Source organism: Muscardinus avellanarius, assembly GCF_963383645.1.
Source record: "Muscardinus avellanarius genome assembly, chromosome: 1".
NCBI lineage: Eukaryota > Metazoa > Chordata > Mammalia > Rodentia > Gliridae > Muscardinus > Muscardinus avellanarius.
The window spans coordinates 183,346,030-183,362,029 of record NC_137786.1 but is presented as its reverse complement, the minus strand read 5'-3'; the positions used below and the strand labels follow the sequence as shown (position 1 = coordinate 183,362,029).

General features: G+C 37.9%; 2 protein-coding genes across 2 annotated transcripts in view; both read right to left on the bottom strand.

Moving 5' to 3' along the window:
- LOC308261983 (olfactory receptor 5P4) overlaps positions 1-4,206 on the bottom strand; it is a gene marked incomplete at both ends in the record, with an annotated part of 97,639 nt that extends 93,433 nt beyond the window's left edge. Inside the window, one exon of the mRNA XM_080694220.1 lies at positions 4,167-4,206. The remainder of the gene's footprint in view (positions 1-4,166) is intronic.
- Positions 3,286-15,244, bottom strand: LOC308261964 (olfactory receptor 5P3-like; the record flags this gene model as incomplete). Its single annotated transcript, XM_080694145.1, has 2 exons — positions 3,286-3,722; positions 14,740-15,244. 2 exons carry the CDS (start codon positions 15,242-15,244, stop codon positions 3,286-3,288), a joined length of 942 nt encoding a protein of 313 aa, XP_080550271.1.
- Between the last annotated feature and the right edge of the window lie 756 nt (positions 15,245-16,000).

The following is a 16,000-nucleotide window of genomic DNA, read 5'->3' as shown; positions in this document are numbered from 1 at the left end:
TTGTAATTATTACTTTATTTAATGTCTTAATATTTAATAAAATTATTATAAGGTATTTCTGTCTGCTTTTTTCCTTTGTAGGAAGATGTTTATCTACTAATTAAATTCTTTAATGGTTTTAAGAGTTTTTAAGAGTTAATTATGCATTTGAGTTAGGTTTGATTAGTTTTATTAATCTTAAAATTCTTCAGTTTATCTAAATTATCCAAAATTTTATATAGGATTGTTTATATTTTTTGTACTGAGAGTTGATTCCAAGGGCATTCTACTTCTAAGCTGTATTCCAAGTCTTATTTTCTATTTGGAGACATAGTCTCACTAAGTTGCTATGGGCCTTAGAGTTGCTGAGGCTGGCTTTGAACCTGCCATCATCCTGTCTCTACCTCCAAAGTATTGATATGCACCACTATGCCCAGCTTATAATTAGTTAAGAGATACACAGTCTTGTAGAGGATTTGAAAACTTTGTCAAAGGAAAACTAGAGTACTCTGAAGACTGTTGTGGTGCCTCTTTTTTAAAGCCTAAAGATTTTTCATAACTTATATGAGAACCCTATACCTGGCACACAGAGTAGGTGGTCCATTGCTCATGCACCAGTCAGGGTCCTCATGCTCTGCCCATCACAGTATGATTCATAATGTCACCCTCAACAGGCCTCTGACACTTGGTGTAGCTGGCAGAATTAAGTAAGTTCCCCACTGGAGCAATATCCCCAGGAGGAACTGCCCAGAGTGGAGATGTGGTCCACAGCCTCTCTGTGGTGACCAGCAGCAGCCTGACAGTGTGAACTTCACTGAATGATTGAAACAATGTATATCCTGAGCCAGAAAAAGTCTGGAGCCACAAAATCCAGGTCCCCAGTGCTGCTAGAGTGGGGTTCTTGGCAAGAAGAGGAGGTGACCATTATAAGCAAAGCTTGCCCAACTCCATACCAACAGCCACTACAGACCTCATCCCAGTAAACAATCATGCCAAAAACATGCTCAGGAGTACTTCCAGGAGGAAGTGACACATCCATCCAGCTCCCAGTCAGGGATGCCCAGCCCCACCTTCGCTCAGGGCAGCTTAAAGGGACTGTGACTCCCAGGAGGATTGAAAGAGACTGAAAGGTGCAGTTAAGTCTCAGTGGGTAGCCATCCCCACGGCTGCCCTGGGATGTGCACACCCAGCTGCTGCTGGACCCAGTGAAGCAGTGGCAGAAACAGCTCCTAGATATATCCCACCTATGAGGAGCGACACTAGACATTGCTTCCTAGGAGGCAAAGATAAATGCTAGCCCAATAAAGTACTTTTGACACTCTGATTACTTCACCCAAACTAAAGCTGGTTATGGTCTTGGACTTGTGTTTCCCAGACAGGGGTAGCACAAACACCCACTCTGACCAAGTAGGGTACAAGCATGGGTTTTTTTTTTTTTTTTTTTTAGTAGCTTTTTATCTGAACAGATACAGACTCTCCAGAAGCCAGTACAGTTTTAAGTGGCAGTTCCCTTGGAACCTACAAAACTTAGAGATGCCCCAAGTCACTATGAGGAAGGGAAAGCCTTAATACCTGCAAAAGCATGGTAAACTAATGGCTCCTGTCATGATCGGCTGCCTACATGGGCAGCTGCGGCTTTATAGCCTACCAAAAAAAAAAAACATGTTTTGGTAGGAGACTGGTGTCAGATGCTCCTGTCAATGGGGCAAGCTCCAGGCAGTCTGGTTAGTTCCTGTTAAAGGGAATGGGCCATTGGATGTCTGTGCAGATATCTGGGCAGTCTGCAGGGAACTAATCAAAGACTGGTTGATTGGACATTGCCCATTGTGGGACAAAGATATGGGGGAGGATCTGCGGAAATGGTGCCTCTGGGATGGAGCTATTATACATCATGTTCCAGGGCATAAGCCTTTAACAGAAACCCTGTAATGATACTGCTGACATCTTAGTGCAAGTTCAGACTCTCCATCTACACCTGGAACCCTTGTTGGTAGCATCGAGATTACATAAAAAGATAGGACATAAAGACACCTGAACCATAGGACACTAGCCCATTAGTGGGGATTGCCTCTTACCCTTGCTGAAGTGTAAGACAAGGTATAACAGTGTCCTTGGTATACAGAACACCACTCACAGTGATGCAGAATTCCTGCAGGGAGGGACAGCCAAGACTGCTAATGCATCCTGAACAGGGAGGGGATCTGACCATGAAGCCACTCTAAAAGTTTTTTCTTTAAGCCTCACTGTCACAGGGCCAGCTGAATTCTCTTCCTGTAAATTATTATTGGCTCTTCTTTCACTGAGTCTCTAGTTGCTCAGGAATCCTGATCCTTCAAGCTTAGGAACATACTTGTTTTGAACTGACTGAAGAATGCATAGATTAGTCAGGGGTGGCTCATCCTGTTCTCTGGAGGCCCCATAGTTTTGCCAAATCCAGAGGCCAGGAACTCAGACCAAAATGTTATAGGTTTATAAGATCTACACCCCATCGATAACTTTTCTTGGAGATGGTTATTTTCAGCAACTTTCCTGTCTAGTTGTATTTCATCATTCCTCTTACAATGTTCTCATCACAACCATGGTTGTCAGCCTTATTTCAGGATAAGCTGATTTTTAAATGAACATGGCCTAAAGAATTGAAACCGAATAAGTCAGCTTTCTGCTGATATAACAAAAACTGATGTAATTAAATTATAAAGAGAAGAGGTTTATTTTGGAGGTTCCAGTCCACACTCAGTTGGCTCTACTGATGTGGGCTTGTGGTGATGTGTCATCAGGACACATGGCAGAGCAAAACCATTCACCCCATGGATGAGAAGCAAAAAGAAGAAAAATAATTTGGAGTCCCACTTTAACCTTTGAGGGCACACTCTCACTGATAAATAATACCACAAATCTCCGTTTCTTACAGATTCTACTACCTCCCAATGGTAACATACTAGAGAGCAAGCCTTTACACATGAACTTAGGAAATACATAAGAGCTGAACTGCAGCAGCCAACCTTAATTATGGCAGATAATTACTTTTGAAAAAGCATGAATACAACCTTAAAAGGATTTCCAGCAGATTTTCTTTTATGCAAAATGATTTGTTATTAATTATAAATTTAATTCCACTTCATTAAAGATAACTCACTATGAGCCTCTGATTTGCTATGTCATCTGAAAAGTGACCCCCATGTTGACTGAAAAGTTCCATAATGGCTAATGATATATTAACATATATTTTAACCACACTCAGTCTTCTTTTATTAATATATGTGGGATATTATCACTATATCAAGTTGAATAAAACCACAGATATCACTAAGAAAATATTTTTCTACCAAGTTCTCTCTTCAGGGCTCCCTTGATCTCCTTGTTCCTGAGGCTGTAGATGAGGGGGTTCAACATGGGGATCACCACTGAGTAGAACACAGACACCACCTTGTTCTGGTCTGTGGAGTAGCTGGACTTGGGCATCACATAAATGAACGCAACAGTGCCATAGAACAGGGTGACTGCAGTGAGGTGGGAGGTGCAGGTGGAGAAGGCCTTGTGGCGCCCCTCAGTGGAGTGCATCTTCAGGACGGTGATGAGGATGTAGGTGTAGGAGATGGCTATGATAAACACCGTGACCACAATAATGGAGCCAGCAGTAAAGGAAGGGACAACTGCGGGGACACTGGCATCAGAACAGGAGAGTTCCACCAAAGGAGTAAAATCACAGAAGAAATGATTCACTCGATTTGGTCCACAGAAGACTAAAAAAAAGAAAGAAAAGGTAAAGGAGGAAGCATTAAGGAAACCACCCACATAAGCCACTACAAGTAACCAGAGGCAGACGTGCATGGACATTTTGGCTGAGTAGAGCAGTGGGCTGCAGATTGCCACAAAGCGATCATATGCCATGGCAGCCAGAAGGAAGCACTCGAGTGTCCCAAAGAAAACAACTGAGCCCAGCTGGATGGCACAGCCAGGGTAGGAGATTGTATTCCTCTCCACCAGGAAGTTTACAAGCATATTCGGCGTGACAGAGCATGAAACACCCATGTCAGCAAAAGCTAAATGGCTTAGAAAAAAGTACATGGGATGATGGAGCTGAGAAGAGACTCTGATAAGGATGATGGTGCTGAGATTGCCAGACACGGTCACCAGGTAGATGCACAGGATGATCACAAAGAGGATGACTCGAAGGTCTGGGTCATCTGTTAGGCCCAATAAAATGAATCCTGTTACTGCAGTGTGGTTCCCATCCACTAGGGAATTCATGAGATAATGTAGATGCTGAAAGATGAACCTGTGATTTTGAAAATATTTATAAATATGATGGTTTCATTTTTGCTAACACATATATAGTATCACTAAAATATGTTAAAGCATTGTTACCTATTTACATCTAGTGATGAGTCTATCTTTTAATTTTAAAATTAATTTTAGCAGGAACACCAGAAAAACGTCTTCATGTAATGTGTTTTTCTTTATATATTACACTGTTTCCAAAAATATAAATAAGGGGTCCTTAAGGGCAAATAATAAAAATAAAACATAGATGAGAATAACAAAAATAATGAATGCTGAATATATTGAGGGAAAGAGAATATACATAGGTCTTTGTAAGAAAGACTTGGATAATGGGTAACAATTTATTGTATAGTTTTATATACTTGGAATTGAAAATATTGTTTTTCTAAGTAGTTCAAAATATCAGTGTAGTCACCATAAAAACAGCATGATTAGTACCTGGTACATAATTAAAATAGATCAATTTGATTAATCAAATCATTTCCTATGTAATAATGTTTCTAACTGAGATTTTTGTAACAGATATAATATTATTTTCATAAGAACGTGTAGCTGAAAAACATATAGATTAAAATTTTAAGAAGCCTGGAGTGGTGGTGCAGGCTTGTAATCCCAGCATTCGGGAGGCGGAGTCCCGAGGGTCGTAGTATATGGACAGCCTCAGCTACTTAGTGAGGCACTTCGCAACTCAGTGAGACCCTGTTTCAAAAATAAAAGGCCTAAAAATAGGACTGGGGGTGTAGCTCAGAGATACAATGTCCCTGGGTTCCATCCCCAATATCACCTAAACAAAACAAAACAAAACAAAAACTTAAGAAGGATAACCAAGCTAGCGGTGATGGTGCTTTACATCTCCAAATTTTCTGAGTAAGTATATGAAACATTTTAAAGCTTGTCTTGAATCATTCATAAATCAGATTCATAAACAAGGTAAGTCCTTCTACAAAGATTTTTATAGTCTTACATTTTTAAATGTTCAATATCTAGCTTTAAATATAAAAAATGCCTAAATCATCTCCAAGGTAGCATTTGGGTGAGTGTGTCAATTTTGGACAGTGCTGAAAGACCATGAGTTTCTCCCTTATGAGTAGATAAGCAAGAAATCTTTGCAACTTGAATTATGCGTATGTATTCGTGTAAAACTTAATGTAGAAATGAAGCAAATCAGCCAATATTTCACACTAGTTGATGGCGTGATTGCACCTATCCAGTTTCCACACTGACTTATAAGTACAGATAACTTTGGAGAGTAAAGTTTTCTCAAATGGTAAGTAAAATCAGTAAGTCAGATTCATTAACAAAAGTCAGTCTTACCTCTTCAAATGATACCGCTCATTTGTCTTCCAACAATAAATGAAAGTCGTGGAAGTTATATAACTATTTTATATTTTTGTTCTCTTTTGGGGATAAATCTCTGAAGACATTACAGATTCAAGTGGAATTCAAAAGCATCACGGAGCATCATTATTTTCTGGGGTGGATATTGGGCAGCTCAATTCACATGTGAAAACAACTAATCTTTCAAGGTTCCATCAATTCTCAAGTGGTTGAATTTATTCTTTTGTTTATATTGATGTATTTATGCATGCGCAGTTGTACAGCTTTTGTTTAATAATTACTAGAAAGCATAATATAACAAATTGTCTTATTATTATTGGTTCCAAGTTTACTTTGATATTTTTTAGTAAAAACTACTCAGTACCTAACTTCAAGTATAAAATGATAAGCATGGCTTTAGTCATACAATATATGTTTAATGATAAATATTTTGTATTGATATCTATAACAAGTGACATTAAGAACCTTAAATTTTAAATAACAAAAGATTTAAGACAACTTAATTAACAGAGAAAAAGTAAAAAAAATAGGTGCCTTAGACAAAGTATAAAGGAGTAAAATTAAATTAAACAGTTTGTTTTGTGTGTGTGGTACTGGGGATGGAACCCAGGGGCATTCGACCTCGGAGCTACACCCTGATCCTGATTTTTTACTCTTTATTTTGAAACAGGGTTTCACTGAGTTGCAAAGGGCCTCAATAAGTAGCTGAGGCTGTCTGTGAACTGTGATTGTCTTGTCTCAGCCTCCCAAAAGCTGGGATTACAAGTGTGTGCCACCACGCCCAGTTTAAATTAGAGGTTTTGATGACTTCAAGATGTAAAGTAGCCTCAAAACCCTGCCTCTTGGCTAATGCCTTATGGTATGAGTGGTTCGTGGTGAAACACAGAACTCTTCAACCTGAAGACTCAATTATACCCTATTTCTCCTGCTAATCTAATTTTTCAATCTTCTATCTAATCTCTGCACTCCTACTTTTGAGTGAGTTTACCATTGTAAAGATAATTAGAATCAGTATTTTTACAGAACTCCCTTTATCCACTGACTTTGTGAAACATTTTACACATGATTTAATCATCACTATTATTTGATGTAGGTGCTTTTATTACCCTCATTTTTCAGATATGAGAATGGAGACTGTGCTGCATGACTTCAACTCGCACTGTCAGTTTCCTACTTTCCAGTTTTATGTAGTAAAGTCTCTACCTTACTGCTTCCTGGAGGCCGGCGACCTTCTGGGAGGTCATTAGCAGCCTCCTCAGTCCACAAACAAGCACTGCCCATGTGAGGGGCAGTTAAGGTCCATGAGCACAACCCAAAGAACCGAGCTGGAGTGCAGACTGGAGTGCAGGAAGATTGCAAGTTTGTGGCCAGCCTCTGCTAATTAGTGAGATACTCTGCAACTTAGTGAGACCCTGTTTCAAGATAAAGAAAAAAAAATTAGGGCTAGAGGTATAGCTTGCAGGTAGAATGCCCCTGGGTTCAATCCCCAGTACAAAACAAAAAAGAATTTTTAAAAGAGTTGAGGTTATAAAAGCAAATATAGGAACTAAGATTTGATAGTACATTAGGTGGAAGATGGTCCAGATGATAAAGAATTTGAGAGACCACACGGCAAGAGAGGCAATTAGGAGCTATTAGTAGATATCATAAATGTTGCTAAAGTAATTTAGAGTTTGGATAAAAGTGGGAAAGTGGGTATTCTTTTTTTAATTGGTGCATTGTAGTCATACATCTTAATGGGGTACAAGATGGTAGAGGTATACACACACACACACACACACACACACACACACACACACCACTCACTTAGCCCTTTCTTATTTCCCACCTGGTTCCTCCCACCTCCCTCCTTCTCATGTTTGTCTTAAATACTGAATTTGACATGTTAGTGAATGTACATCATGTACATTAGGGAATTTCCCTCTTACCCCTCCAATCCCCTTCAGTTAGGTCTCCTTATCTGCTCATCTATGGTTTCTCCTTCTTCATCTAGAGTTTCTCCTATGACCCTTTTTCTTCCTAGCTTCTGCATATTAGGAGAGCATCCAGTTTTTTACTTTTTGTAACTGACTGATTAATCTTACTTAGCACAATGTTCTCCAGTTCCATTTATTTCCCTGAAAATTTAAGCAAATTCTTACACAGCAGAGTTTCTTTGCAAGAAAACAATAATAGTGATTATACTGTATGTTCATTTTATGCTTTTCCACTCTCTTTTGCTTTCCCAGGAAATAATTTTATGATGTTTCGTTTATTCCTTTACCCTGTGAATAAAGTAGGAGAGACTTGAGGACATGGAAAGTTTTCAGAATTATAAAACTAATGGTATTATAAAGAAAGCAGATATGCCTGATTGAATCACTTGCACCCCAAGATGTATTTTTAACAAGTTGATTCTCAAACATTTCAAATTTTATTCAGAAGAATAAGAAAAAACATGTAGAAAATTCTCTATCATGTGTCAGGATTGAAAAAGCACTCTTATGGACGTGATGTGGAATAAAAAAACTTTAGACTAAAGAATCCTGGTATCCAAAGTGGTCTCAAGATAATCATCTCCAGTAACGTCAGGATTTTTATTAAAATCTTCATGTGTCTGAGCTGGACTCTTAAAAATAAAGAAGATATCAACTTTGTGATATAATCCAATTTTAGGGGGGACTCATCACAAACATTCAAAGGGAACACTGCCTTAAAACTTATCCCTGCCATACTGAATAGTATGAGGAGAGCAGAATTTACCATAAGCATATATGAAAAAAGAAGTATCATGAAAATCAAATATCCTCAACCAAGGTCACTGATAAATTTTGTGCACACGACTCATACCCTAATATCTTTGAGACTTGTTTCTCTTGGGGGACTTACCAAGAACTTGTGGTAAATGCGAGTGAAGGTGGGTTGTTTTGAGCAAGTTCCTCTAGAGGTTCTAACATACTCCATAATATGTGACCAATTGTGTAGCTTGTGTGGTTTGACAATACAATGAATAGGGATAATGTCTAGAATGCAAAAACAACTACCTTCTACTAGACTTTGAGCAATTATTGCTGTAGGCTTGGGCTTTTTTTGTACATTGTTGTTCAGTATTTATAAATTCTATTATGCAAGAACAAGTAAAGCATCTGTACATGAACTCACATTGCTAAGTGACATGACTCTTAAGATATATTTGAAGAACATCCAACCATCTTCAGTATATGTCAAAATAAATGCTAATTATATCCAAGAATGTATTAGGAAGGAAGTAGTAAATGTTCATATGTAATATCATAAAAGGGATTCAGGAGATTATGGGACTCCATTTTTTTTCCTTCAGCCACTGCACAAATCTTGGTCAAAAACCTGTATCACTAGACTCAGAAGTATGATGAAGAATACAAAATTTTAAAACAAGTGATCTTCTCTATCTAGTATAGAGTTCAAGTTTATAAGAACAATTTTTATTTTATTTTTAAAAACTTTTATTAGTGCATTGTAGTTGGACATCTTAATGGAGTACAAGATGGTAGAGGTATACATGCACACATCATCCAGTTAGCCCTTCCCCAATTCCCACTCGAATCCCTCCCCCTTCCCTCCTCATTTTTGGCTTAGATATTGACTTTGATATGTTTGTTAATATACATCATATATATTAGGGAATTTTCCTCTTCTCTCTCCATCCCCCTCAGTTAGGTTGCCTTATTTACTCATCTATAGTATTTCCTTCTTTGTTTAGAGTTCCTCCTAAGATGTATTTTCTTCCTAGCTTCCGCATATTAAGGAGAGCATCTGATTTCTTTTTGTGACTGACTAATCTCACTTAGCATAATGTTCTTCCATGTAATCTATTTCCTTGTAAATGATGTAATTTTCTTCTGCTTTATGGCTGAGTAAAATTCCATTGTGTACATATCCCATAGTTTTGTAATCCATTCATATGTTGATGGACATCTTGGCTAGTTCCATAGTTTAGCAATGGTGAATTGTGCAGCTATGAACATGGATACCCATGTATTAGTTCGGTAGTTTGGTTTGCAATCTTTTGGGTAGATACCCAGAAGTGGTATTGCTGGGTCATATGGTAAATTTGTTCCCATTCTTCTAAGGATCCTTTGTTTTCCAAAGTGGTTGCACTAATTTGTAATCCCACCAACAAAGTATTAGAGTTCCCACTTCTCCACATCCTTGCCAGCATTTGTTGTTGTTTGTGTTTTAAATGATTGTCAATCTAGTTGGAATTAGGTGAAATATTAGGGTAGTTTTGATTTTCATCTCTCTGATTGCTAATGATATTGAGCATTTTTTCATGTGCTTATTAGCCATTTGAATTTCTTCTTTCATGAAGTGTCTATTTAGTTCACTTGCCCGTTTTTTATTAAGTTATTTGTTTTCTTGTGCTGAGTTTCTTGAGTTCTCTGTATATTCTAGTTATTAGTCCTCTATTGGAGGAATAGGGTCAAAATTTTTCTCCCGTTCTGTTGGCTTTTGGTTGAGGTTCTTGATAGTTTCCTTTGCTGTACAGAAGCTCTTAGCTTTAATGCAATCCCACATATTGATCTGCCTTTTAGTTTCTTGTGCCTTTGGAGTCTTGTTGAGAAAGGTTTTACCTGTGCCCATGTGTTAAAGTGTTGGACCTCTTCAGGGAGCCTCAAGGTTTCTGGTCTAATTTCCATGCTTTTGATCCATCTTGAACTGACTTTTGATCCATCTTGAACTGACTTTTGTGCAGGATGAGAAAGTGGGGTTTATTTTCATTTTTCTGCATATAGTTAACCACTTTTGCCAGCATCATTTGTTAAAGAGGCTATCTTTTTCCAGTGTATGTTTTTGGCCCCTTTTGTTAAAAATCAATTGGCTCTAAGTGTGTGGATTTGTTTCTGAGTCTTCCATTCTGCTCCATTGGTCTATGTATCTGTTTTTTTTTTGTTTTGTTTTTTGCCAGTTCCATGCTGTTTTTATTGCTATGGCTTTGTAGTATACTTTAAAGTCATGTGTTGTTATCCCCTGCATGGTTTTTGTTGCTGAGAACTACTTTGGCTATTTGTTTTGCTGTTGTTGTTGTTCCAAATGAATTTAAGGACTGATTTTTCTATGTTTGTAAGGAATGACTTTGGTAATTTAATGGGTATTGAGTGAATATGTAGATCACTTTTGGAAGTATGGCCATTTTGATGATATTTAGTCTGCCTATTCATGAACATGGAAGAGTTTTCCATCTTCTAAGGTCTCATTCAATTTTTTTTCAATGTTTTATAATCTTATTTTTTCTATCACCCATTCTTCATTCAGCAGTGTGGTGTTTAATCTCCACATGTTTATGTGGCTTTTCTGGGTCTTCTTATAGTTGATTTCTAGTTTCATTCCATTATGGTCTGAAAAGACAGAGGGAAGTATGTCACATTTTTTGAATTTGCTAGTGCTCTTTTAAGAGGGTCCATATCTCAGCAATGTGCAATTCATGCTGTCAAACTGATTTATCTAAATCATATACTGTACATTCATTTTTGTAGTGATCATCTTCTAAGAGCAAGAGTCTATTCTCCATGTGGTCTAATCTATTGCCTATAGTTTGTATTGATGCTTTTACTTCAATGATTATATCTTTTATTTCTTTTAGACTCTCTAAATTCTTTTTGAAAATCCTGTATAATTTCTACTGTTAAATATCTGATTTGTCATTCTGGCAATATCTGCTATTCTTTGTTGTCAGGTTCTGTTATTGTGGGGTTGTGGGAGCTCATTGATTTCTTGGTATTCCTCTTTTTTATGATTTCAGATATTTGTATATGTTGCTTTTGATAGATTTCTCTCAGTCTCTAAGTGTCAGCTGGTATATCCAAGGGCAAATTGTGTTGTATCCAATAGTGAAGGTTGAGAGAGGAAGAAAGTGAAGTTGTAAATACAAGAATAGGGTAAAGCCACAGACAGACAGGATTGAATAGAATAAGAGTATGAGTTTGGTAAGGTAGTATATAGTAGAGATTAGTGATAGTGAATATGTAGTAGTAATCTAGTAACAAATGTAGAGTATTTAGAATAGGAATGTAAAGTGGATTTAATACAAGACAAGAAGAGAGAAAAAAAAGGGAGAGAAGATAGTAGGTTTGCACAAAGAAGAGGCTTGGGAAAGGCATGGAAAAGAGCAAACAAACAAGCATACACACACAAAAAAACTCAACAAAAACCAAGCAACAACAAGATAACACAACTCTACAAATATATGAATACTCAGCACAATTGGTCTCTGCAGTCTCTCTGTGCAAATGCTGAGTGTTACTGGCACATTTCCTGCTGCAAGCCTGGGTCTGTGACTCTTTCTCATTCTATGCAGATGGCTGGTATCAGTATTAAGTGTGGGTTTCTTTCCACACTTTCCATGGATTGGAGCCTGAGTCTCTTCTTGCCTGAGAGGTAGCAGATGCCTGTGGTACCAAACCTAGTGTATAAGTAAGAGTTTCTGTTCTTCACAGCTATTGCTGGTTTGGTCTGATTTCTCCCTGTTCATCACAATTGGGTGGTCTGTGGTGATCTCGAAGGTCCAGTAGTTGAATCTAGTGTTAAGCGTAGGTCTCCCTCCATGTTTTCCACTGTTACAGAGCCCGAGTCTCTTTGAGCCTCTGCTATGTCCAACAGCAGACTCCACCCCCACCTTTGCCTGTTTGAATGACAAAGTTGTAGACCTAGGGAGTTTATTGTGACTGCATGAGTCCTTGGGGGCGCTGTGCTGGACATTCTCTTGTGGGGATGGCAAGTTCACTTAAAGTATTGTTGAGCACCACTCTTGATCTCTGGAGGTTATGGAGAGGTCAGCTGCCACTGCTGCAAGTTGAAGCCAGTGTTTGCTCAGGAGGAGCTAATGGCTTACAGTTTTGATGAGCTGCAGCTGCTTACTTTGTTTCAAGTCATTGGTTGTTTTCCTGTAAGTCTCTGGCAGTTGGGTGCAGTAAGACACTGCTGCAGTGCCTAAGGTAGCAGCCATTGGAGGCTGGCAGGGCTCTTTTCTGCTCTCTGATCAGTCTTCTAGCTTTTTCTCCTGCCACCTTTTACCTTTTACTTTTTTTCCTTTTTAAAGTTATGGTGTTTTCTTTCTTTTGTAAGAATGCTGTCTTTACTATACTGGAGACTAAGTGTTAGCAGGACTGACATGTGCTGCTTTCCTTGGTTGCCATCTTCCTGGAAGTCCAGCACAATTTTTTAAATCTCATTATAATAAAGTGAGTTGATGGATACAGCCAAGGAGGTTTAGGCACACTTCTCAGGATAAGTGACATTTGAATGGCCTTTTCAAGATAGATTTTTATCAGGCACAATTGAGCAGATCAGGCAAGTAAGAGAAACATCATGCACAAAGTAGAAGAAATAAGGATAGACCAGTGAGATACTGAATGCATGCAAGAGCACTGGCACTTGGAGAAACAAATAATTAACCAGTCATGACAGTGGTTCTCCAGATGCTCAATATCTCGCTGTAAGTGTGCTCTAAATGTGTCCTTACCACCTGTCTCACATTAGTAAATCAGGTACCTCTCTGAGCCATAATTCCTCATTACAAATATCATTTCAATAGCATTTATCGCTTATGGTAGCTTTGAGAATATATGATACAGAGTAACCAAAATATGCAATAAAGATTAGAATTTACTAGTATTAACTAGCTTGTAAGCAAAGGCATCTGTGATAAAGATACATCATAGTAGATTTGATCTAGAAAATCTCCTAGTGCATAAAATATAAGAGTAGAAGGCTGGAGACTAGAGGCTGTTGCAAAATCTAAATGATGATGAAAAGCATTTGGCCATTCCAGGTATCACCAAAGAAAGTTGGACTTCACAAAGCAATGAAGCTTCCAAATACAGAATGCACAAAAACTGATCAAATCAAAGGAAAATTTTTTTAGAAAATTAATAGTAGTAAGCTTTTCACAAACTAATAAATGACAGAGAAAACACTCAAAATTCAATAAGTATGAAGACTATATATACAAATATGGTTTCATTTAATCCCACTGAAAAGTATATAGCATGCTTTGATAGCTTGATTATTATTTCCAAAGATTTTGATACTTCTGTACAAGTGAGACTTGGGCAGTCAACCCTACCTCAATTGCTTTGCATAGAGCACATATACTTTTCAAGATTTTAATTTGTAAGATGACATTTAAAATATATCACTTCCATTGATGTTATGTACATATGTGAGAATAGCAATGTCAATCTCAATATCCTGTATGGGGAAGTGGGGACGTGGGGAGGGAGCCGGGGAGAAGCCCACCAAGTATTGTATGCATTGTATGAATTGCATTATGATTTGAGACTATAATTCACAAAAGTATAAAATAAATAAAAAATAAAAAGTTTGCAGAGAATATTGGATAAATAATATAGATATTTTTTATTTAAATGTATAAAGAACTCTATAAACAATTCCTAAATATTATGGAGAAAAGATAAAAAAAAGAAACTATATTCTCTAGGCATCCTAACCTAGAGAAACTATATTCTTTGGGTATCCTGAGGTATATACACTTAATCTAAGCTCAACATATTTTTATGAAAATGAAATATTTTATTTTGTGATTCTAGAAAATTATAAAGTTCCATTAATCAACATGCTGGCACTATATATTTAAGACAGTTCCTCACATAAAATAACACTAATGGACAGCACAAACATCCCCAAACTATTGTTTTACAGTTTCTGGATTCACATTGAATTTCCTTCAAAATGAGGAATGTGTTTTTGCCATCAGTTTCCTCATAGCCTCTTTTACCTCCTTGTTCCTCAGACTGTAGATCAAGGGGTTCAGCATAGGGATCACAACTGTGTAGAACACAGACACGACTTTAATATGGTCAGGTGAGTGGCCTGCCTTTGGTACAACATAAACAAATGTAACTGTCCCATAAAACAAAGTGACTGCAGTGAGGTGGGAGGTGCAGGTGGAAAAGGCCTTGTGCCTTCCCTCAGCAGAGTGCATCTTCAGAATGGAGTGGAGAATGTAGACGTATGAGACAATGATGATGAACAGTGTGATTACAATGATCGACCCAGCTGAGATGGCAGGAGACATTTCAGCAATGTATATGTGAGTACAAGAAAGGTTTACTAGTGGTGGGAGGTCACAGAAGAAATGGTTGATTTTATTTGGTCCACAGAAAGTCAGGCTCAATAAACAGCTGGTAAATGATGAGGCATTCATGCACCCACCCAGGTAAGAAGCAACCAGTAAAATGATGCAAACTTTGGGAGACATGAGGGTGGAGTACAGCAGGGGTGAGCAGATGGCCACATAGCGATCATAGGCCATGGCTGCCAGCAGGAAGCACTCAGCTGTCCCAAAGACAACATCAGAGCCAAGCTGAGCTATGCATCCAGCAACAGGGATGGTGGTTCTCTCTCTTAGGAAACCCACAATCATGACAGGTGTGACCGATGTGGAATATCCAATGTCCACCAATGCCAAATGACTGAGGAAGAGGTACATAGGGGTGTGGAGCTGAGGGCTTTTTCGAATTAACACGATTATGCTGACATTGCCCAAAAGAGTAGTTACATAGATTCCTAGAAAAACTACAAAGAAGATTGAACAAAGTGTAGGGTTCTCTGTTAACCCCAAAATGATGAACTCTGTCACCAGTGTATAGTTTCCAGTCTCCATCTTTTTTTGAATGGTACCTACTGAAATAAAAACCAGTGGATATCAGAATAAATTAGATTATCTCATAATTTATATATTTACTTCAACATGTAGCCTATTAAAAAAACTTAGATCTCAATTCTGTCTAATGCTTACAAAATGTTTCCAAACATATTACATTATGAGTGATTAAGATTACTCATCTCCACTTATCTTAAGGCCACAGATGTAAGGGGACCAATGACTAAGATCAGAACACAGTCCTCACAATAGCAAATATTTGCTCAGTTCAGATTATTAAGTGTATGCTTACAGAAATTGTTTTTTGAAAGAATTTTAATTGGGCCGGGCGTGGTGGTGCACGCTTGTAATCCCCATGCTTGGGAGGCGGAGACAGGAGGATGTGCAGGTTCGAAGCCAGCCATGCTGGGTTAAGAGACCCTGTTTCCAAAAAACATATATATTAGGTCTGAGAGTGTAGTCCGGAGGTAGAAGGGTTTTCAGGAACCTGAGTACCACAAAAAAAGAATTTTAATTGGTGGATTATAATTATAATGATATATACATAATTTTTATTTTTTTAAAGTTTGAAAAAGAGTCTCATTAAGTTACTGCATGCTAGCCTTGAACCTGCTATCATCCTGTCTCAGCATCCCAAGTATGGGGATTGTAGGAGTGTACTGTCACTATATATATAATTATACATAATTATATAATAGTGGGACTCATATTTATACACATACATAGCACAATGTGATCAATTTTTCTTCCCAGTAC